Raw genomic sequence first — 22095 nt, forward strand, 5'->3', positions numbered from 1 at the left:
AAAATGATGCCAACATAAAGTAGACATATGGGGAATGTTAAGTAATACATATTTTATGAGGTATCACTTTCTGTTTTTGAAAGCAGAGAAATTGAAATTTAGAAAATTGCGAATTTTTCTAATTTTTGGGTAAATTTGGGATTTTTTCAGCAATAAAGGTGAAATATTTTGACTCAAATTTATGACTATAATGAAGTACAATGTGTCACGAGAAAACAATCTCTGAATGACTTGGATAAATAAAGGCGTTCCAAAGTTATTACCACATAAAGTGAGATATGTCAGTTTTGCAAAATTAGGCCTGGTCAGGAAGGGGGCAAATGGCCCAGATGGGAAGTGGTTAATAGGGTTGATCTTGCCGATAGATGCTTTTTAAAATAGCGGTATTCCCACATATGGGAATATATGCCCATAAATGTATAGGGCTGGCACCTACCTCCAGAGCAGGGGGTCCAATTGGAAGCTCACATACGGGCCAACTTCCCCCTGCTCATATTCAAACCTAGGACTTAATATTGCTGCAAGCAAACATTTTCTGCCAAACATACAAGCTCCTCGACGAAGGAAGCGGTTTCTTCTAAGATTGGTGAGGATTCTGTAAATTGTAACCTTGCCTCGAATAAGATTCTTCAAACACAAAAAAAATGTATGTGATCCCTTTAGGAACGGTTTGGCAGTGCTGTATGGTAATTTTTAGTTCTGGGCTTCTCTTCCTACCTTGCTGTAATGAGCAGTGTGAGTTCATATGTAACAGACCACACATAGAAATATGTCCCAGACCGACTGTCAAGTCGTGGTGGGTAGTTGTAATAGGACCACATACCTAGTATGCATTCTGTCTTGTGTTTCTCTGATGGCACAGCTTTTATATTCCTTTTTTCCCCCCATCATATTTAGCGTCGTCTGCTTGGTTGTGAGGGAATATCCGGGTTGAGTCTTCTCCATTCAGCGGCAGGCAAGAAGTTAGGAATGCTGAGCGCCAGCCTATCGCGTACAGTAGGAAGTGATGAAGGAGAAGATGACGACGATGATGTGGAAGAGGTTACAGAAATATCAGACTCAGAGGATATATCGGTATGATTTAAAAATCAAAAGGTGGATGTCCCAGTTAATCCTTGCATTTCTTTGTTAGATGCAAAACATAAAAGATATTAAAAAATAATGGTCCTTTGTCTAGATATTGCTGTTACATTCTGGTTATGGCACCCCCTGAGCCAAATATCACAGGGTGGGGTCTCAAAAATAAACATGGTTCATCAATTTTCTTTCCTCTCTCCTCTAGTTACCTTCCTCTGTAGTACTATACATACTTCCATCTAGAGTTGTTTCCATACCAAATTTTTGATTCGGTTTCGATACCATAAAAAAGTATTGCGATACTCGATACCATTCGATACCACGCGAAAAAAGAAACCAAAAAAGCCATGTGCATTCCGCATTTTAAAAAATGGCGAATCGCACAGTTTTTATTAATTTTTTCTGTTCCAGCGTTCACCGCATAGATTTTTTAAATATTTTTAATAGTTAGGACTTTTCTGACGTGGCGATATGTTTATTTATTGTTTACACATTTTATATGTGAAATTGGGAAAGGGGGTGATTCATACTTAATATTTTGGTGGGGGTTTTTTAACTTTTTTTTTTTTTTTTTTTTACACTTTTTATTTAACCACCTCAGCCCCCAGTGCTTAAACACCCTGAAAGACCAGGCCACTTTTTACACTTCTGACCTACACTACTTTCACCGTTTATTGCTCGGTCATGCAACTTACCACCCAAATGAATTTTACCTCCTTTTCTTCTCACTAATAGAGCTTTCATTTGGTGGTATTTCATTGCTGCTGACATTTTTACTTTTTTTTGTTATTAATCGAAATTTAACCTTTTTTTTTGCAAAAAAATGACATTTTTCACTTTCAGTTGTAAAATTTTGCAAAAAAAACGAGATCCATATATAAATTTTGCTCTAAATTTATTGTTCTACATGTCTTTGATAAAAAAAAAATGTTTGGGTAAAAAAAAAAATGGTTTGGGTAAAAGTTATAGCGTTTACAAACTATGGTACAAAAATGTGAATTTCCGCTTTTTGAAGCAGCTCTGACTTTCTGAGCACCTGTCATGTTTCCTGAGGTTCTACAATGGCCAGACAGTACAAACACCCCACAAATGACCCCATTTCGGAAAGTAGACACCCTAAGGTATTCGCTGATGGGCATAGTGAGTTCATAGAACTTTTTATTTTTTGTCACAAGTTAGCGGAAAATGATGATTTATTTTATTTTTTTCTTACAAAGTCTCATATTCCACTAACTTGTGACAAAAAATAAAAACTTCCATGAACTCACTATGCCCATCAGCGAATACCTTGGGATGTCTTCTTTCCAAAATGGGGTCACTTGTGGGGTAGTTATACTGCCCTGGCATTCTAGGGGCCCAAATGTGAGGTAAGGAGTTTGAAATCAAATTCTGTAAAAAATGGCTGGTGAAATCCGAAAGGTGCTCTTTGGAATGTGGGCCCCTTTGCCCACCTAGGCTGCAAAAAAGTGTCACACATCTGGTATCTCCGTACTCAGGAGAAGTTGGGGAATGTGTTTTGGGGTGTCATTTTACATATACCCATGCTGGGTGAGAGAAATATCTTGGCAAAAGACAACTTTGTATAAAAAAATGGTAAAAGTTGTCTTTTGCCAAGATATTTCTCTCACCCAGCATGGGTATATGTAAAATGACACCCCAAAACACATTCCCCAACTTCTCCTGAGTACGGCGATACCAGATGTGTGACACTTTTTTGCAGCCTCGATGCGCAAAGGGGCCCACATTCCTTTTAGGAGGGCATTTTTAGACATTTGGATACCAGACTTCTTCTCACGCTTTGGGGCCCCTAGAATGCCAGGGCAGTATAAATACCCCACATGTGACCCCATTTTGGAAAGAAGACACCCCAAGGTATTCAATGAGGGGCATGGCGAGTTCATAGAATTTTTTTTTTTTGGCACAAGTTAGCGGAAATTGATATTTTTTATTTTTTTCTCACAAAGTCTCCCTTTCCGCTAACTTGGGACAAAAATTTCAATCTTTCATGGACTCAATATGCCCCTCACGGAATACCTTGGGGTGTCTTCTTTCCGAAATGGGGTCACATGTGGGGTATTTATACTGCCCTGGCATTTTAGGGGCCCTAAAGCGTGAGAAGAAGTCTGGAATATAAATGTCTAAAAAATTTTACGCATTTGGATTCCGTGAGGGGTATGGTGAGTTCATGTGAGATTTTATTTTTTGACACAAGTTAGTGGAATATTAGACTTTGTAAGAAAAAAAAATAATAATTCCGCTAACTTGGGCCAAAAAAATGTCTGAATGGAGCCTTACAGGAGGGTGATCAATGACAGGAGGGTGATCAATGACAGGAGGGTGATCAATGACAGGGGGGTGATCAATGACAGGGGGGTGATCAATGACAGGGGGGTGATCAATGACAGGGGGGTGATCAATGACAGGGGGGTGATCAGAGAGTCTATATGGGGTGATCACCCCCCTGTCATTGATCACCCCCCTGTAAGGCTCCATTCAGATGTCCGTATGTGTTTTGCGGATCCGATCCATGTATCCGTGGATCCGTAAAAATCATACGGACATCTGAATGCAGCCTGACAGGGGGGGTGATCAATGACAGGGGGGTGATCAGGGAGTCTATATGGGGTGATCACCCCCCCTGGAAGGCTCCAGGGAGACGCCTGTATGTGTTTTGCGGATCCGATCCATCTATCAGTGGATCCGTAAAAATCATGCGGACATCTGAATGGAGCTTTACAGGGGGTTGATCAATGACAGGGGGGTGATCAGGGAGTCTATATGGGGTGATCACCACAGTCATTGATCACGCCCCTGTAAGGCTCCATTCAGACGTCCGTATGCGTTTTGCGGATCCGATCCATCTATCAGTGGATCCGTAAAAATCATGCGGACATCTGAATGGAGCTTTACAGGGGGGTGATCAATGACAGGGGTGTAATCAATGACAGGGGGGTGATCAGGGAGTCTATATGGGGTGATCACCACAGTCATTGATCACGCCCCTGTAAGGCTCCATTCAGACGTCCGTATGTGTTTTGCGGATCCGATCCATCTATCAGTGGATCCATAAAAATCATGCGGACATCTGAATGGAGCTTTACAGGGGGTTGATCAATGACAGGGGGGTAATCAATGACTCTATATGGGGTGATCACCACAGTCATTGATCACGCCCCTTTAAGGCTCCATTCAGACGTCCGTATGTGTTTTGCGGATCCGATCCATCTATCAGTGGATCCATAAAAATCATGCGGACATCTGAATGGAGCTTTACATGGGGTTGATCAATGACAGGGGGGTAATCAATGACAGGGGGGTGATCAGGGAGTCTATATGGGGTGATCAAGGGTGAATAAGGGGTTAATAAGTGGCAGGGGGGGGGGTGTAGTGTAGTGGTGCTTGGTGCAACATATTACTGAGCTACCTGTGTCTGGTGGTCGATCCAAACAAAGGGGACCACCAGAGGACCAGGTAGCAGGTATATTAGACGCTGTTATCAAAACAGCGTCTAATATACCTGTTAGGGGTTAAAAAAAAACACATCTCCAGCCTGCCAGCGAACGATCGCCGCTGACAGGCTGGAGATCCACTCTTACCTTCCGTTCCTGTGAACGCGCGCGCCTGTGTGCGCGCGTTCACAGGAAATCTCGTTAGGCGGTTCGGAGGTGGTTAATATCTATTTCCCCCCTTAGGGGCCAGAACCTGCTTTTTTTTTTCCCCATCCCTTGTCCTATTCACCCTGATAGGGTGAATAGGACCTCACACTGTCCCTGCTGCTCTGTGCTTTGTGCACACAGCAGCAGGGAGCCGACTATGGCAGCCAGGACTTCAGTAGCGTCCTGGCTGCCATGGTAACCGATCGGAGCCCCAGGATTACACTGCTGGGACTCCGATCAGAAGCTGCCACTGCACCACCAATGAGGGGGAGGGGAGAGGACCCTGTGGCCACTGCCACCAATGATTTTAATACTGGGGGAGGGGGCACTGAGCCACCAATGATTTTAATGGGGTGGGGGGTTGAAGGGGAGGGGGGGTGGGTGCACTGCGCCACCAATGATAATTACCCCTTAATACAGGAGGCGGGTACTGGCAGATCAGCGGCAGTTAACCCCTCAGGTGCCGCACCTGAGGGGTTAACTGCCGCTGATCGCAGCTCCCTGTCAGGGGTAGGGTGCCGGCAATGCGATTCTGCTGCCGGCACCAGCCTCCTGTATTATGTGTTAAAGTCTGGACCCATATAAAGTAGTCTTTAAGTATTAGGCTACACAGAGCGGCGCCCAGCAATGTCCCAACACTTACTATTATTCCTGGGCGCCGCTCCGTTCGCCCGCAGTGCCCACATTACTGTCTCGTGCTCCATATGCCAATTACTATCGGAGCAATGGGGAGGAGACATCAGCTTCTCTAGTGGGCGTTCCTTCTCCCTGGCTGTAGCGCTGTCCAATCGCAGCGCAGGGAGAAGGAACGCCCACTAGAGAAGCTGATGTCTCCTCCCCATTGCTCCGATAGTAATTGGCATATGGAGCAGGAGAGGAGACTGTAATGGGGCACAGCGGGCGAACGGAGCCGCGCCCAGGAATAATGGTAAGTGCTCTGACATTGCTGGGCGCCGCTCTGTGTAGGAAAAGTCCTATCATTGGTGGCGCAGTGCGCCTGCCCCTCCTCCGCCCCGCTCTCCGTTCATTGGTGGCAGCGGCAGCACAGGGTGGAGGGAGAGACTGCTCCCTTCTCCTCTGTGCTGCTGAGGGAACATGAGATGCTCATGTTCAGAGATACTAGACTGCGCAGCCCAGTATCGAAAAAATGGAAATCCCGATATCGTATCGATACCGGGACAAAAGTATCGATTGGGTATCGAAATTTTGATACCCGCAACCAGCCTACTTCTATCCAGGTATATATGTGCAGATTTCTAAAAACTCATTCAAGTAAAAATTGGAGAAGTTGTCCTCCAGTTTGGGAGTGTGTATGTATATATCTTTTAAAGAGAAAGGATACGTTTACTGGGGGGGAAACAACAATAGAATGGAGGCTCTAATACCCTATTAGGCCACCTTTAGCCTGGATACAAGATAAGGTTAGGCATGGAGACATACATTTGCCCACAGATGTTGCAGCTTGGCCTGTAGATCCTGCACAACTGTAGGTTCCTGAAGCTGATGTCCCAGCTTGTCCCATAACTACTCAATTGGTGATAAATCTGGCAACTGGACAGGCCAAAGAAGTTCTGCAGTCTGACAGACATTTCTGGGAAACCCTTGCTGTGTGGAGGCGAGCATTATCCTGCTGAAAAATACCAGTTGGAAGCCGTGCCATGAGAGGAGCACATGTGGCTGCAGGATGTCCTGCACATATCACTGAGATGTTAGTGTCCCTCTCATCACTACCAGGGGTGACTGACTGTCATATGCGATGGCCCCCTAGATCAGCACACCAGCAGTTGGGACAGTGCATCACTCCACAGCAAAGGCAGGATTGGCACAGCACGAGGCCTCCATTTTCGATTACAACCACTGTGGGATCCTAAACGGAACCAGGATTCATTGCTAAAGATGATACGGTTCCAGTCTAAAGTAGTCCAGGTTGCTCTTTTTCGACACCATTGCAAACAAAGGAGACGGTGGCTGGCTGTCAATGGCAGGATGGGTGATTGTCACCGTGACACTAAATTTCCTTCTGCTAAGCACCTAGAAATGGTCCAGGCAGAGACAGGTGTGTAAAGAAAGTCCCACCTGTGTCTGGATGGTGGACAATGAAACTGGGAGCTGCTTGTGCTTGTCAGCAAATCAAACCTGTTCACCATGTGTTCGTGCCCTCACATAATCGCTGCTCCCAACATCTCTTAACAGCTAGGTCAGAATGGCCTAGATGGCAGACAGTTCATCGAAACGACCATCCTGCTTCTCTCATTCCATTGATGAGCCACTTCTCAAAGTCTGTCAACTGGGCAAAATGAGTGCATCATAGAGGCATGTCTAGCAGTCGCCGATTTCTCACTAAGAGGTGCAATACCCAAAAGTAGCCTCTGAGATCCTTTTTATAGGGCAGTGGGAGAGGCACCTTTACTCCATCTTGTGGCAAGACCCAGTGTTTAATCAGACCACACCTGTAAGCATTTACATATCCGCCTTAGACACATCTACATGCCTATTTTAGCTGCAATCTGATATTTCTACCTGGGTGCGTTATTTTTTTGTCAATGAGTGTATGTATCATTAAAGGGGTTGTATTGCCTCCTGATTTTAGTTTTCAACACACGTCTCCCGGGGCATGTCCTGAGCTGTAGTGGCGGCGGTTCCTCTGCTGTGGGTGATAGAGCAGGCAAGTGGTGCTGGTATAATGCAATCTCGCTCCTTGCCTGTACATGCACGCCCCTGAGGCTGCTAGTGTATCAGAATCACTAGCAGTATCGGCGAAGCAGACCCTGTACAGATCATCACAACCAGTAGTAAGTGGTTGCCGCAATCTGTTTCTTACAGGAAAGGATGCCAGTGGAGGTAATGTGCATGCGCACTGTCCTATTCATGCTCGCTCCGGCAATTCCCGGCCACGAGAGAGGCTTTTTTATTTTATTTTTTTATTTTATTCTTGCTGTGCGCATTCACGGGCACCATCAATTGCTTTGTTACGGATCCTTTTTTTTATTTTAATTAACATACAGTACAGACCAAAAGTTTGGACACACCTTCTCATTCAAAGAGTTTTCTTTATTTTCATGACTATGAAGGCATCAAAACTATGAATTAACACATGTGGAATTATATACATAACAAACAAGTGTGAAACAACTGAAAATATGTCATATTCTAGGTTCTTCAAAGTAGCCACCTTTTGCTTTGATTACTGCTTTGCACACTCTTGGCATTCTCTTGATGAGCTTCAAGAGGTAGTCCCCTGAAATGGTTTTCACTTCACAGGTGTGCCCTGTCAGGTTTAATAAGTGGGATTTCTTGCCTTATAAATGGGGTTGGGACCATCAGTGGCGTTGAGGAGAAGTCAGGTGGATACACAGCTGATAGTCCTACTGAATAGACTGTTAGAATTTGTATTATGGCAAGAAAAAAGCAGCTAAGTAAAGAAAAACGAGTGGCCATCATTACTTTAAGAAATGAAGGTCAGTCAGTCAGTCAGCCGAAAAATTGGGAGAACTTTGAAAGTAAGGGCTATTTGACCATGAAGGAGAGTGATGGGGTGCTGCGCCAGATGACCTGGCCTCCACAGTCACCAGACCTGAACCCAATCGAGATGGTTTGGGGTGAGCTGGACCGCAGAGTGAAGGCAAAAGGGCCAACAAGTGCTAAGCATCTCTGGGAACTCCTTCAAGACTGTTGGAAGACCATTTCAGGTGACTACCTCTTGAAGCTCATCAAGAGAATGCCAAGAGTGTGCAAAGCAGTAATCAAAGCAAAAGGTGGCTACTTTGAAGAACCTAGAATATGACATATTTTCAGTTGTTTCACACTTGTTTGTTATGTATATAATTCCACGTGTGTTAATTCATAGTTTTGATGCCTTCATAGTCATGAAAATAAAGAAAACTCTTTGAATGAGAAGGTGTGTCCAAACTTTTGGTCTGTACTGTACGTTTGATGGATGTGCATATGTTTCAATAAATTTGTGTCTTTTTGTTTTTTTACAACAAAGTATCCGTTTTTGTGAAACCTTTCTTTTTTATAAACATTTGAAATGTATCTGGATAAAAACGGATATGTTTAAGAAAAGGAAACATTGTCCATCCATCCCCCATTCACTGTTACTATATGTTTTTTTTTTTTTGCAGGACCGAAAAGCCTGGTATGCTACATTATTCTATCTTGCAAAAAAACATAGAAACGTAAACGGTGACAGAGTCAGAAGTAAATACTTTTGAACTACGTTGCCCAATTATTGTCTATAGATGGGTCATGCAGCAAAAGCGAGATGTGAACAGCCCCTAACCAAGCCGGTGGCTTTTAACCCTGCCCTAAAAATAAATAAAAAAATTGTTGGTTGCTGTGGGCAACACTAACACGTTTATGTGTGACTGATTTTGTGTTTATCGTCAATTCAAGATATCTGCCTGCTTTGAGTGAGGGTATAGAAACTTTCTATAGTGTACTAAGAGATTCATTGTGCTCTCTCTTGGGATGAGCTATGCACTAAGGCCAAGCTAATCATGACGTCATCAAACTTTCCAGCTTCTGAACGTAGACACGAGATCTTGTAAATGATGACTGATTTTCAATATACTGTGATTAAACCCCCCCCCCCCCCCTCCCCCCCAATACATGTCCGTTCTCTGGGGTTTCTTTCCGCAGATTCATGTACATGTCCGTCATCCAACCCCTGTGGGTCTCCATGCTGCAGATTCACATACATGTATGTCCTCTATGGGTCTCCTTGCCGCAGATTCACATACATCTACGTTCTCTGTGGGTCTCCTTGCTGCAGATTCACATACATGTACGTCCTCTGTGGGTCTCCTTGCTGCAGATTCACATACATGTACGTCCTCTGTGGGTCTCCTTGCTGCAGATTCACATACATGTACGTCCTCTGTGGGTCTCCTTGCTGCAGAATCACATACATGTACGCCATCTATGGGTCTCCTTGCTGCAGAATCACATACATGTACGCCATCTATGGGTCTCCTTGTCGCAGATTCACATACATCTACGTCTTCTGTGGGCCTCCTTGTCACAGATTCACATACATGAATGTTCTCTGGGTCTTCTTGCTGCAGAATCACATACATGTACGTCTTCTGTGGGTCTCCTTGCCACAGATTGACATACATAAATGTTCTCTGTGGGTCTGTCTTGCTGCAGAATCACATACATGTATGTCGTCTATGGGTCTCCTTGTCGCAGATTCACATACATGTACGTCCTCTGTGGGTCTCCTTGCCGCAGATTCACATACATGTACGTCCTCTGTGGGTCTCCTTGCCGCAGATTTACATACATGTACGTCCTCTGTGGGTCTCCTTGCTGCAGATTCACATACATGTATGTCGTCTATGGGTCTCCTTGTCGCAGATTCACATACATGTACGTCCTCTGTGGGTCTCCTTGCTGCAGAATCACATACATGTATGTCGTCTATGGGTCTCCTTGTCGCAGATTCACATACATCTACGTTCTCTGTGGGTCTCCTTGCTGCAGATTCACATACATGTACGTCCTCTGTGGGTCTCCTTGCTGCAGATTCACATACATGAATGTTCTCTGTGGGTCTCCTTGCCGCAGATTCACATACATGTACGTCCTCTATGGGTCTCCTTGCCTCAGATTCACATACATGTACGTCCTCTGTGGGTCTCCTTGCCGCAGATTCACATACATGTACGTCCTCTGTGGGTCTCCTTGCCGCAGATTTACATACATGTACGTCCTCTGTGGGTCTCCTTGCTGCAGATTCACATACATGAATGTTCTCTGTGGGTCTCCTTGCCGCAGATTCACATACATGTACGTCCTCTGTGGGTCTCCTTGCCGCAGATTCACATACATGTACGTCCTCTGTGGGTCTCCTTGCCGCAGATTTACATACATGTACGTCCTCTGTGGGTCTCCTTGCTGCAGATTCACATACATGTACGTCCTCTGTGGGTCTCCTTGCCGCAGATTCACATACATGTACGTCCTCTATGGGTCTCCTTGCCTCAGATTCACATACATGTACGTCATTGCGATTGTACAGGAGCTGTGTCCATGCTATCACCTTGGAAGCCTGGCTGTAGCTGCAGTAATCAGACCTCTGGCAGTCTTTGTCGAGGGAGCTGCTTAAATGAAAGTGGGTGTTCTGATCAGACAATTTTGTTTTGTTATATTCTTCTTTGTATAGAAGATGCATTGTCTTTCCAATATGTGTGTAGATTTTCCTACATCTGAATTTTTTTTACCTTCCAGGAACCACATAAAGAGACGGCAAAGCAAATTCTTGCTAGAGATCAAGCCTCGCTGCTTCCTCAAGAGAGCAAGAGCCATAAGAAGGTATGTAGCCATTTACATTGTGTACATAAAGAGATTTCCCATTTGTTATAAGAATATATTACGCCCCCAGTGGTGTCACCCATCTGGTCCTAACTCCTTAACTGCAAACCTGTCAATTTATCCAGCTATTTGCCATTTAAGTACTCTTAGGGCTGTTTCACACAAGCGAGTCCATTGCGGGAATCGCTCTCCATGTGTGAGTGTGATCCTCCGCTCTGGACTTGCCGGAGCGCACGGCATTATCATGATTTATAATGCTATGTGTCTCTGCTTGACCTTATTTCTACAGAATCATACTGACAGCTTTAGGTCACTGTGATTCTTTGGAAAAAAGGCCATGCAGAGACACACACAGTCCTGATCAAAAGTTTAAGACCACTTGAAAAATGGCAAAAACTCATATTTAGCATGGCTGGATCTTAACAAGGTTCCAAGTAGAGCTTCAACATGCAACAAGAAGACATGGGAGTGAGGCAAAACATTTTTTGAGCATTCAATTTAATGAAAACAATGAATAAACTGAAACCGGCTGTTTTTCAGCTGATCCAAATTTTAGGACCACATGCCTTTAAAAGGCCAAATCTGTGCAAAGATGTGGATTCATTGTCACTAAACCCCCCCCCCAAAACAGAAATCCAACTTCCAAACATGAACTCAGCAATGAGTAGCTCCGCCGTTATTGTTTATCACTTCCAAAATTAGTTTCGGCATGCTTGATGCAAGCGTTTCCATGAGGTGAGTGGGAACATTTCTCCATCCCCAAAGGTTCTCAATTGGATTTAGATCAGGGGAACACGCAGGATGGGCCAAAATAGTGATGTTATTCTCCTGGAAGAAGTCCCTTGTCCTGCGGGCATTGTGTACTGTAGCGTTGTCCTGTTGAAAAACCCAGTCGTTACCACACAGACGAGGGCCCTCAGTCATGAGGAATGCTCTCTGCAACATCTGGACATAGCCAGCGGCCGTTTGACGCCCCTCCACTTCCTGAAGCTCCATTGTTCCACTGAAAAAAAAAGCACCCCAGACCATTATGGCGCCCCCTCCACTGTGGCGCGTAGAAAACATCTCAGCTGGGATCTGCTTGTCATGCCAGTAACGTTGGAAACTATCAGGATCATCAAGGTTAAATTTTTTCTCATCAGAGAATAAAACTTTCTTCCACCTTTGAATGTCCCATGTTTGGTGCTCTCTTGCAAAGTCCAAACGAGCAGTTCTGTGGCGTTCAAGGAGACGAGGTCTTTGAAGACGTTTTTTGTTTTTGAAGCCCTTCAGTCTCAGATGCGGTCTGATGGTTATGGGGCTGCAGTCAGCACCAGTAAGGGCCTTAATTTGGGTCGAGGATCGTCCAGTGTCTTGACGGACAGCCAATTGGATCCTCCGGCTCAGTGCTGATGAAATTTGTTTGGGTCTTCCACTTGACTTTTTTGTTCCATAACCCTCAGGATCATTTAAGAAATTCCAAATGACTGTCTTGCTGCGTCCCACCTCAGCAGCGATGGCGCGCTGTGAGAGACCCTGCTTATGCCGTTCAACAACCCGACCACGTTCAAAAAGGGAGAGTTTTTTTGCCTTTGCCATCACAACGTGTGACTACCTGACAGAAAATTACAATGAATCCACATCTTTGCTCAGATTTGGCCTTTTAAAGGCATGTGGTCCTAAATTTTGGATCAGCTGAAAAACAGCCTGTTTCAGTTTAATCGTTATTTTTAATTAATTGAATGCTCAAAAAATGTTTTGTCTCACTCTCATTTCTTCTTGTTGCATGTTGAAGCTCTACTTGGAACCTTGTTAAGATCCAACAATGTAAAATATTTTTTTTTTGCCATTTTTCAAGTGGTCTTAAACTTTTGATCAGGACTGTAGCATTATAAATCATGATAATACCGTGCACTCCTGCAAGTCCAGAGCGGAGGATCACACTCGCACACGGAGCGTGATTCCCGCAATGGACTCGCTCGTGTGAAACAGCCCTTACATCTAACCCCTTTTGGGTGTGCTTGTCACCCATCTTTCACTAAAATATTCTTCAGTAATTTTTTTTAATCATTATAACTACCTAGCAGAAGTCTGCTCAGGGAACTAAATTTTTTGCATTGTGCTTATACAAATAATTTACCTGTGTTGCAGGTGGACTTAACAGAGGAGAACAATCCGTATTCCTTGAACATACCCAAAAATTTTATCTGTGAGCATTGTTATGGAGCCTTCAGAAGTAGCTACCATCTTAAGAGACATTTGTACATCCACACGGGTAAGACACACAATATTTTTTTAGGCATTGTTGCACCCCCAGGGACAAAAAAAAGGTTGTAACATAGCTATACAGACTTATTTTGTTACTATTGATTCTATTGGTTGTTTGAAATCTTATGTAACTTTTTGCCCAGTTTTCATCCTTACTATTTGTTTCCCAGGAGAGCGACCATATGAATGTGACATGTGCGACATGAAGTTCATTCAGAAATATCATCTGGACAGACACAAACGAGTGCACAGTGGAGAGAAACCCTACCAGTGTGAGCGATGTCAGCAGGTATCTTGCGCCCTTGATGTTTGTTTTTATGACTGAATATAATCTATATAATTCTATTGACATCTTTTAATGAAAAATATAGGACAGCCTACTAATCTATATAGTTTGTGTATTGGAGTAAGTTTTATTGTATAATTGATAGTTTAGCCACATGGCCTTTCAATTAAACAATGGCTTATATTCAAATTGGCAAATTCCACTGTAATTAGACTGAATTTATTACGATGCACCGTACTGTCTGGGCGTCGTGTGGCTGCCTCAGCATCTCTACCACCAGTGTGTAGTAGTGTCCATCTACGCCCTATGTCAGATGCGGTGGATGCACACTTATGGTTGTTTCACACAAGTGAGTCCATTGCGGGAATCGTGCTCCGTGTGTGAGCGTGATCCTCTGTTGTGGACTTGCAGGAGCGCATGGCGTTATAGTTATTTACTATGTCGCGATGATCCTGTAGAAGTAAGGTCATGCTTAGGCACACAGCAAATCATGGTAATGCCGTGTGCTCCTGCAAGTCCAGAACGAAGCATAATACTCTTACACGGAGTGTGATCCCCACAATGATTCCACCCTTAAATTGACAGATTAAGGCTACTTTCACACTAGCGTTCCGGTCTCCGCTTGTGAGCTCCGTTTGAAGGGGCTCACAAGCGGCCCCGAACGCATCCGTACTGCCCTAATGCATTCTGAGTGGACGCGGATCCGCTCAGAATGCATCAGTCTGGCAGCGTTCAGCCTCCGCTCCGCTCAGCAAGCGGACACCCGAACGCTGCTTGCAGCGTTCGGGTGTCCGCCTGGCCGTGCGGAGGCAAACGGATCCGTCCAGACTTACAATGTAAGTCAATGGGGACTGATCCGTTTGAAGATGACACAATATGGCTCAATCTTCAAACGGATCCGTCCCCCATTGACTTTCAATGTAAAGTCTGGACGCATCCGTCTGAACTACTTTTACACTTAGAATTTTTTCTAAGCTATAATGCAGACGGATCCGTTCTGAACGTATCCAAACGTCTGCATTGATCCAAACGTCTTCATTATAGGAGAGGATCCGTCTGTGCAGACAGCAGACGGATCCGCTCTGAACGCTAGTGTGAAAGTAGCCTAAAGTGTGTTTTACTTATGTTCCTAAAATATGGCCATGTGTGATTTAATATTCCCTTTGCACTATAGTGTCAGTTCCAGTAACTCTTATTTCTCGCCCAATTCCTTGGGGGACACAGGAAACCTTGGGTATAGCTCATCTCCATAGGAGGCGTGACACTAAGTGAAAGACTGTTAAGCCCCTCCTCCAGCAGCTATACCCTCAGCCTGGAGCGAGCGACTACCAGTTTTTTGCTTAGTGTCAAGGAGGCAAGACACTCTCTGCACTGCAGAGCTGTCTTTGCTAAAGATTTTATTTTTTCTCTTTTTATTATTTTCAACTTTTTTCCTTTTTTCAACAGGGACAACAGAGTCGCAAAGACCTCTCTGTTTTCCCGGGGTTGAGCTGCGCCAGTGCCGGCTATCCGCACTGCTGCCTCCCCCACAGAAGAAAAGCCCAGCTCCCCTGCATCCCGCCAGCACAAGGGTCGCCCGCCTGCAAGCCCCTCTCCAGCTTCCTGCCACTTCGGTGCCAGTGGCTGAAGGGGCGTCCCTGCTGGATGGACTGAGGGTGAAAACGTCGACTGGTGAGGTGGCTATGCAGCCGTTCCAACCCCTTCCTGTTAGGGTTTTAACTTCTGTGTTCCCTCTGCCTAGCCTTGTCACATTACAAGGCTTACTGTCGGCTTCCCCCCCCCTTGTGTGTGGAGCAGGACGGAGCGGTGCTCGTGGGGGAGGGTTTACTGCACAAGTTTACCTCAGGTGCTGCGGCCTTGTGGGGCCGCCTTGCCGCCTTTTGTTATCTCGGCCAGTGCTGCCGCTGTGTTCAGCTGCCGGCTGACTTCTCTTGCCGGCTACCGGTGTGTCATTCGCCGCCGGTGTATAAGGAGGTGGTCGGGGGGCAATATTTTCTCGGCGGCATATTTGTTTGAATCGCGTGCGCGAAAGTTCCGGCGGGGGGTGGAGCTTCGTTCCGCTTCTCCTGTACATGTTAGACATTCAGTCGGGGGGGCGGACGTCTTTCTTCCTGCTCCTTGCATGCCCCGCCTCCTCTTCGTGCCTGCTCTCAGGACGGATCGTTTTTACCTCAGGTTTTACCCCAGGATTTGCCGCTGTTGCTGCTGCTGTTGCTGCTGCTGTTGCTGCTGCTGTTGCTGCTGCTGTTGTCGCTGCTGTTGTCGTCCGCTCCCACTGTGACCTGGTAGGACTGTTGACCCTTTCTAGCTCTGCAGCCCTCTGGACTGGACGCTTTTATATTACTTCAGCCAACATGTCTGACCCCTCAGCGCCGGCCGGTCCTTGGTATCACACCTGCACCGCATGTAAGGCGCCCCTCCCTCAAGGGCAGCCTGACCCGCATTGCTCGGCTTGCAAAGCCCCATTACAGGGTCCGCCATCTGTTGTGTCACCCCCTGGCCTATTGGATCCCCCTGACTGGGCTAGATCCCTTTCCCAGGCTGTGGTCAGCCTCTCTAACGTTGTGGGCCGCCTTGCAGAGGTATTGCCCTTATCGCAGCCGGATATTTCCCCTGCTGGGCCCTCCGGGTCCGCTATCTAAGCTGACCCGTCTGAGTCCCTCTCTCCAGGTGACACCTCCAGAGCCCGTCAACCCCAGAAGCGGTCTAGGGCGGAGCGCCTATCATCCTCGGATGCTTCAGTATCACCCCCAAGGGTGCGCTCTCAGTCGGGCCCTTCCTCGATACAGGATATGCCCTCTGAAGGGGAACTAGTTGATTCAGATTGTGATATGGACTCGGCCTTGCCTTTAAAACTGGCTTCTGCTGTGGGCCATCTTATTAACAATATTCGTGATACCTTTAAGATTCACGATGATCCTCCTAATTCTGAAAAAAACAGTGTTTCCTTTTTTCGCCAAAAACAGATGTCTGCAGTTTTTCCCCTCCACACTGACTTCTCGTCGGTGGTTTCCAAGGCCTGGGCCCGCCCTGATGCCCGTTTTACCCCGCCTAAGAAGTTGGATATCTGTTATCCATTCCCGGCGGATTGCATTACAAACTGGGCGTCACCACCCAGTGTCGACCCCCCGGTGGCCCGTTTGGCAAAAAGCACGGCTATTCCCGTTGCTGATGGCTCTTCCTTACAATCCACTGAGGATCGCCGTATAGAGGCCATTACCAAAGGTATCTTTGCAGCCTCCGGTTCCGCCCTCCGGCCGGTCTTTGCTTCCGCTTGGGCTGGAAAAGCGATTTCAGAGTGGGCTTCTCAGCTGGATCAGGAGCTTAAATCCGACGTCCCTATTCAGGACCTCCGTGCTCTAGCCCAACTTATCGTTCAAGCTGGCAAATTCGTCTGTGAAGCATCCCTTGATGCGGGGGCTCTCATAGCCCGTTCGTCTGCCCTGGCCGTTTCGGCCAGGAGGGAGCTTTGGTTAAAGGTTTGGACGGCGGACTCCTCGTCAAAGCGGTCTCTTACTGGCCTTCCCTTTACTGGTTCTCGATTGTTCGGGACCCGCTTGGATGAAATCATATCCGAAGCCACGGGGGCGCATCTTCCTCAATCTAGGACTAGGACCACCACTCGAGGCCGTCCCATTTTTTCTCGCTTCAGGTCTTCCCGCAGGGCTCCCGCACCTCGCGCCTCTTCAGGTCCATCCCCTAGCTCTGTCCAAGACAGACGTAAGAAACCTTTTTTTCGGACCCAGCCCTCCTGGCGCAAGTCACAACCTGCTCGCCCTCCCGCGACCAAGCAGAACACTACCTGAAGGTGCGCCCCCACCCGCCCGGGTGGGGGGACGTCTCTTCCTGTTCAGGGACTTCTGGCAGGCGCACGTCTCCGACGCCTGGGCTCTCGAAGTTGTGTCTGCGGGTACAAACTTGAGTTTACGTCCCTCCCCCCAGTTCGGTTCTTTCGCTCCCGGGTTCCCCGGGATCCCCAAGGGGCGGCCGATTTCTTTACTGCCACTCGCACCCTTCTGGACAAAGGGGTCATCGCTCCGGTTCCCATGGAAGAAAGATTCAAAGGGTTCTATTCGAACCTTTTTGTGGTCCCCAAAAAAGAAGGCTCGGTTCGTCCCATTCTGGATCTAAAACGGTTAAACCGTTTCCTTCGTCTTCAGCGATTCCGGATGGAGTCTCTCAGGTCGGTGGTGGCCTCTCTGGAAAAAGGGGAGTTCCTGGCCTCTATCGACATCCAGGACGCCTACCTTCATATTCCAATCGCTCGGTGTCATCAGTGCTTTCTGCGCTTTGCAGTGGGGTCCGACCACTACCAGTTCGTTGCCCTCCCCTTCGGGCTGGCGACGGCCCCTCGCGTTTTCACAAAGGTCCTAGCCCCTGTCCTCGCCTTACTTCGTTCCAGGGGAGTTTTTCTTCTTCCATATTTGGACGATCTCCTTATCAAGGCACCCTCTCTGTCACTGACATCTGCCAGTGTGGACCTCTCGCTACAAACCTTACGCCGGTTCGGTTGGATTATCAATCTTCCCAAATCCGCTCTTGTTCCATCCAGGCAACTGATCTTTCTGGGGATGCTGCTGGATACAGATGCAGCGGAGGTTCGGCTTCCGTCAGAGAAGCGCCAGCTCCTTCATCGGTCGGTTCGGAGCCTTCTGAACCACCGCCGTCCTTCCTTCCGGTTCAGCATGCGGGTCTTGGGACAGATGGTGTCCTGTTTCGAAGCAATCCCTTACGCGCAGTATCACTCCCGCACCTTTCAGACTGCCATTCTGTCCGCATGGGACAAGTCCCAGGAAAGTCTGGATCAGCACTTTCCCCTTCCCCCCCCCAGGTTCGCTCCTCTCTACTCTGGTGGTTACGGACCCCTCTCCAAGGGAAGTCCTTCCTACCGATAACTTGGTTGGTGATTACCACCGATGCCAGTCTGCGGGGTTGGGGGGGGGTGTTTCCTCCTCGGTCCGTACAAGGCACTTGGTCTCCATCGGAGTCCAAACTGCCAATCAACGTTCTGGAGCTGAGGGCGGTTCTCCTCTCACTCCGGCATTGGACTTCAGGGTCACCCTGTTCGTGTCCAATCGGACAATGCCACGGCTGTGGCATACATAAATCATCAAGGGGGCACTCGCAGCGCGGCGGCAATGAGGGAGGTGTCTCTAATCCTTCGCTGGGCGGAAGTTCATGTTTCAGCCATTTCGGCCATTTACATCCCGGGAGTGGACAATTGGGCGGCGGATTTCCTCAGCCGGACGACGATCGACCCGGGCGAGTGGTCTCTGCACCCCGACGTCTTCGAGTCTCTTTGCCTCCGTTGGGGTCGTCCGGACGTGGATCTCATGGCCTCCAGATTTAACCACAAGCTCCCCACCTTCATGGCCAGAACCAAGGATCCGGACGCTTACGGCGCGGACGCGCTCGTCCTTCCCTGGACGGAGTTCTCTCTCCTCTACGTTTTTCCGCCCCTGCCTCTTCTTCCACGAGTCCTTCGGAAGATCGCGGCGGAGGGCACGCCTGCGATCCTAATAGCCCCGGATTGGCCTCGTCGTCCTTGGTACGCCGACCTTATGTTGCTCCTGGCAGACGCCCCCTTGCCTCTGCCTCTAAGAGAAGATCTCCTCTCTCAAGGGCCGATCTTCCACCAGCATTTAGAGTCGCTACGTTTAGCGGCGTGGCTATTGAAACCGCGGTCCTAACGCGGCGGGGGTTTTCTGCTGACGTGGTCCGTACCATGATTCGTGCGCGTAAACCGGCATCGTCCAGGATTTATTACCGAACCTGGCGGGCCTATTTGAATTTCTGCGAGACCTTAGATGTTCATCCCCTTCGGTTTTCTCTCCCCACGATTTTATCCTTCTTGCAGTCTGGTCTGGACTTGGGTTTGGGTCTCAGTACCCTAAAGGGTCAGATCTCAGCGCTTTCGATCCTTTTTCAGCGACCTCTGGCTCCGCTCGGTCCAGTTAAAACTTTTCTTCAGGGGGTTGCTCACTATGCTCCCCCGTATCGCGCTCCCGTTCCATCTTGGGATCTTAATGTTGTGCTGACGGCTCTCCAATCTTCTCCTTTCGAGCCTCTGCGCAGGGTTTCCCTTCGCTTGTTGTCTTGCAAAGTTTTTTTCCTCGTTGCCATCACGTCTCTTCGGCGTGTGTCTGAATTGGCGGCACTTTCTTGCATAGAACCCCTCTTGGTTTTTCACCAGGACAAGGTGGTTCTCCGCCCGGTTCTGGATTTCCTTCCGAAGGTGGTGTCCGCTTTTCACCTGAATGAAGATATTGTCCTTCCTTCTCTGTGCCCGTCCCCGTCTCATCCTCGGGAACGGGATCTTCACCGTCTGGATGTTGTTAGGGCTCTGAGGATCTACTTGGATGTAACTAGACCCTTTCGGCGCTCGGATTCTCTATTTGTGGTTCCGGAGGGTCCGCGCAGGGGGCTGGCGGCATCTAAAGTGGTTATTGCCCGCTTCATCAAGATGGCTATTGCTGAGGCTTACCGTGCTAAGGGCAGGGAACCGCCCTTTGGTGTTACCGCTCATTCTACCAGAGCGGTCGGGGCTTCCTGGGCTCAGCGAAATCGAGCTTCGGCTGAACAATTGTGTAAGGCGGCCACCTGGTCTTCTTTGCACACCTTCACCAAGTTCTACAAGGTGAACACTTATGCATCGGCGGATGCTGCTTTGGGCCGCCTGATCTTGCAGGCGGTGGTGCCTTAATGCCTATGGTGCTTTAATTCTTCTTGGGTTGTGGTCCCTCCCTATTTGTGGACTGCTTTTGAACGTCCCAAGGTTTCCTGTGTCCCCCAAGGAATTGGGCGAGAAAACGAGATTTTTGTATAACTTACCAGTAAAATCTCTTTCTCGCTCTTCCTTGGGGGACACAGCACCCACCCATTGTTTTGGTTGCCCTGACGGGAGTTTTGACTTGTTGGTGTTAATTTGGTTGATCCTTGCTTTTGTTTTAACTACTTGGGCACATAACTGGTAGTCGCTCGCTCCAGGCTGAGGGTATAGCTGCTGGAGGAGGGGCTTAACAGTCTTTCACTTAGTGTCACGCCTCCTATGGAGATGAGCTATACCCAAGGTTTCCTGTGTCCCCCAAGGAAGAGCGAGAAAGAGATTTTACTGGTAAGTTATACAAAAATCTCGTTTTTTCCCCCTGCTTATTGTGTTAATTATGTCTGGTTAAAAAGGGACTATCACTACACTGTTATCATGTGTAATGGTAGTCACTACCCAGCCTGCCCTCTCACCTGTGTGGTCTTATGATGAGATCACATGTCTTCTCTAAGGCTACGTCTGCAGTTATGCTGCCTGTGATAACATTTTTGGAACAGATTCTAAATTTAATCAGTGAAGCATCTGCTTTAGAGATGAGCAGATGAATTGATTCTAAAGGCTGTACTGATAACTTTTTTAACATGTCAAAAGATATGAATCGCCCAATGATCGAGCATTTGGCAGTATTACGCCGCAAGATGTTCACTAATGAGCGTTCATGCGAACGCTCGTTAGCGATCATCTGCCGAAAAATCATAATGCAGGCTTAATAAATATAAGAGGATTTGTCTCATCAGCAGGGAGACAGCCCTCCACAGGTAAACAAGAGCCCACCTGCCGCAAGATTGACAGGGCTTTTCATTTAGCCTGGCCATGACAATTTCCTGTGCCCTTGCTCTGATTAACAGAGCAAAGGCAGAGGCTCTGCTTCGGAGCAGTGGCTTGTGCAATGCTGCAAGGTATTGTTTTATTAAAGGGGCTATCCTGGAAAAGATAATGATGACATCCTCAGGATAGGCACCCCTGCTGATTAGCGGTTTCAGGGAGCCGCTGTGCTCACCGGAGCTCTAGTGAGTGATGCAGGCTCCTGGCAGCTTTCCAAGGACAGCGCCATACATTGTATAGGGGCAGTGCTTGGTGATGTCACTGGCTTAGGAAGAGTCCTGGGTATTGCACCCCCACAGATCTTATGCTGATGTCCTATCCTCAGGATATGTCATAAATATCTTTTCCTGGATAACCCCTTTAAGGGTCCATTTACACGTCCGTAGAATGGGTCCGCATCTGTTCCGCAAATTGCGGAACAGGTGCGGACCCATTCATTCTCTATGGGGCTGGAATGGATGCGGACAGCACACAGTGTGCTGTCCGCATCCGCATTTCCAGAGCGCGCCCCCGATCTTCTGGTCCGCGGCTCCGGAAAAAAATAGAGCATGTCCTATTGTCCGCAATCGCGGACAAGAATAAGCAGTTCAATGGGGGTGTCGGCCGGGTGTATTACGCATCCGCATTACACTACGGACGTGTGAATGGCACCCATAATAATACATCTTAGTGTAGGTGCATGTCATATAGGGGCTGTATGTTTGGTTGGACCATGGGAAATTATTTAAAAGTATCTTTCTAATGTTCCCTTTGGCATTTGTTTGAACAGTACATATTACTACTACCTCAAATATAGTAGTAATAATATTAATAGAGCCCACCTTTGCTGTGAATGTAGTTACTTACTGACTTCAGTTGTC

At 47.4% G+C, this 22095-nt stretch overlaps 1 protein-coding gene across 1 annotated transcript in view; it reads left to right on the forward strand.

Annotated features, from left to right (window-relative positions):
• The window catches only part of ZNF740 (zinc finger protein 740), a 49408-nt gene that overhangs the window by 10135 nt on the left and 17178 nt on the right, over positions 1 to 22095 (forward strand). Inside the window, exons 3-6 of the mRNA XM_040425791.1 lie at positions 898 to 1074; positions 10968 to 11051; positions 13182 to 13305; positions 13469 to 13587. Coding sequence (XP_040281725.1) covers positions 898 to 1074; positions 10968 to 11051; positions 13182 to 13305; positions 13469 to 13587 — 504 coding nt within the window. The remainder of the gene's footprint in view (positions 1 to 897; positions 1075 to 10967; positions 11052 to 13181; positions 13306 to 13468; positions 13588 to 22095) is intronic.

This window comes from Bufo bufo, chromosome 3, assembly GCF_905171765.1.
Source record: "Bufo bufo chromosome 3, aBufBuf1.1, whole genome shotgun sequence".
NCBI classification, from domain to species: Eukaryota; Metazoa; Chordata; class Amphibia; order Anura; family Bufonidae; genus Bufo; species Bufo bufo.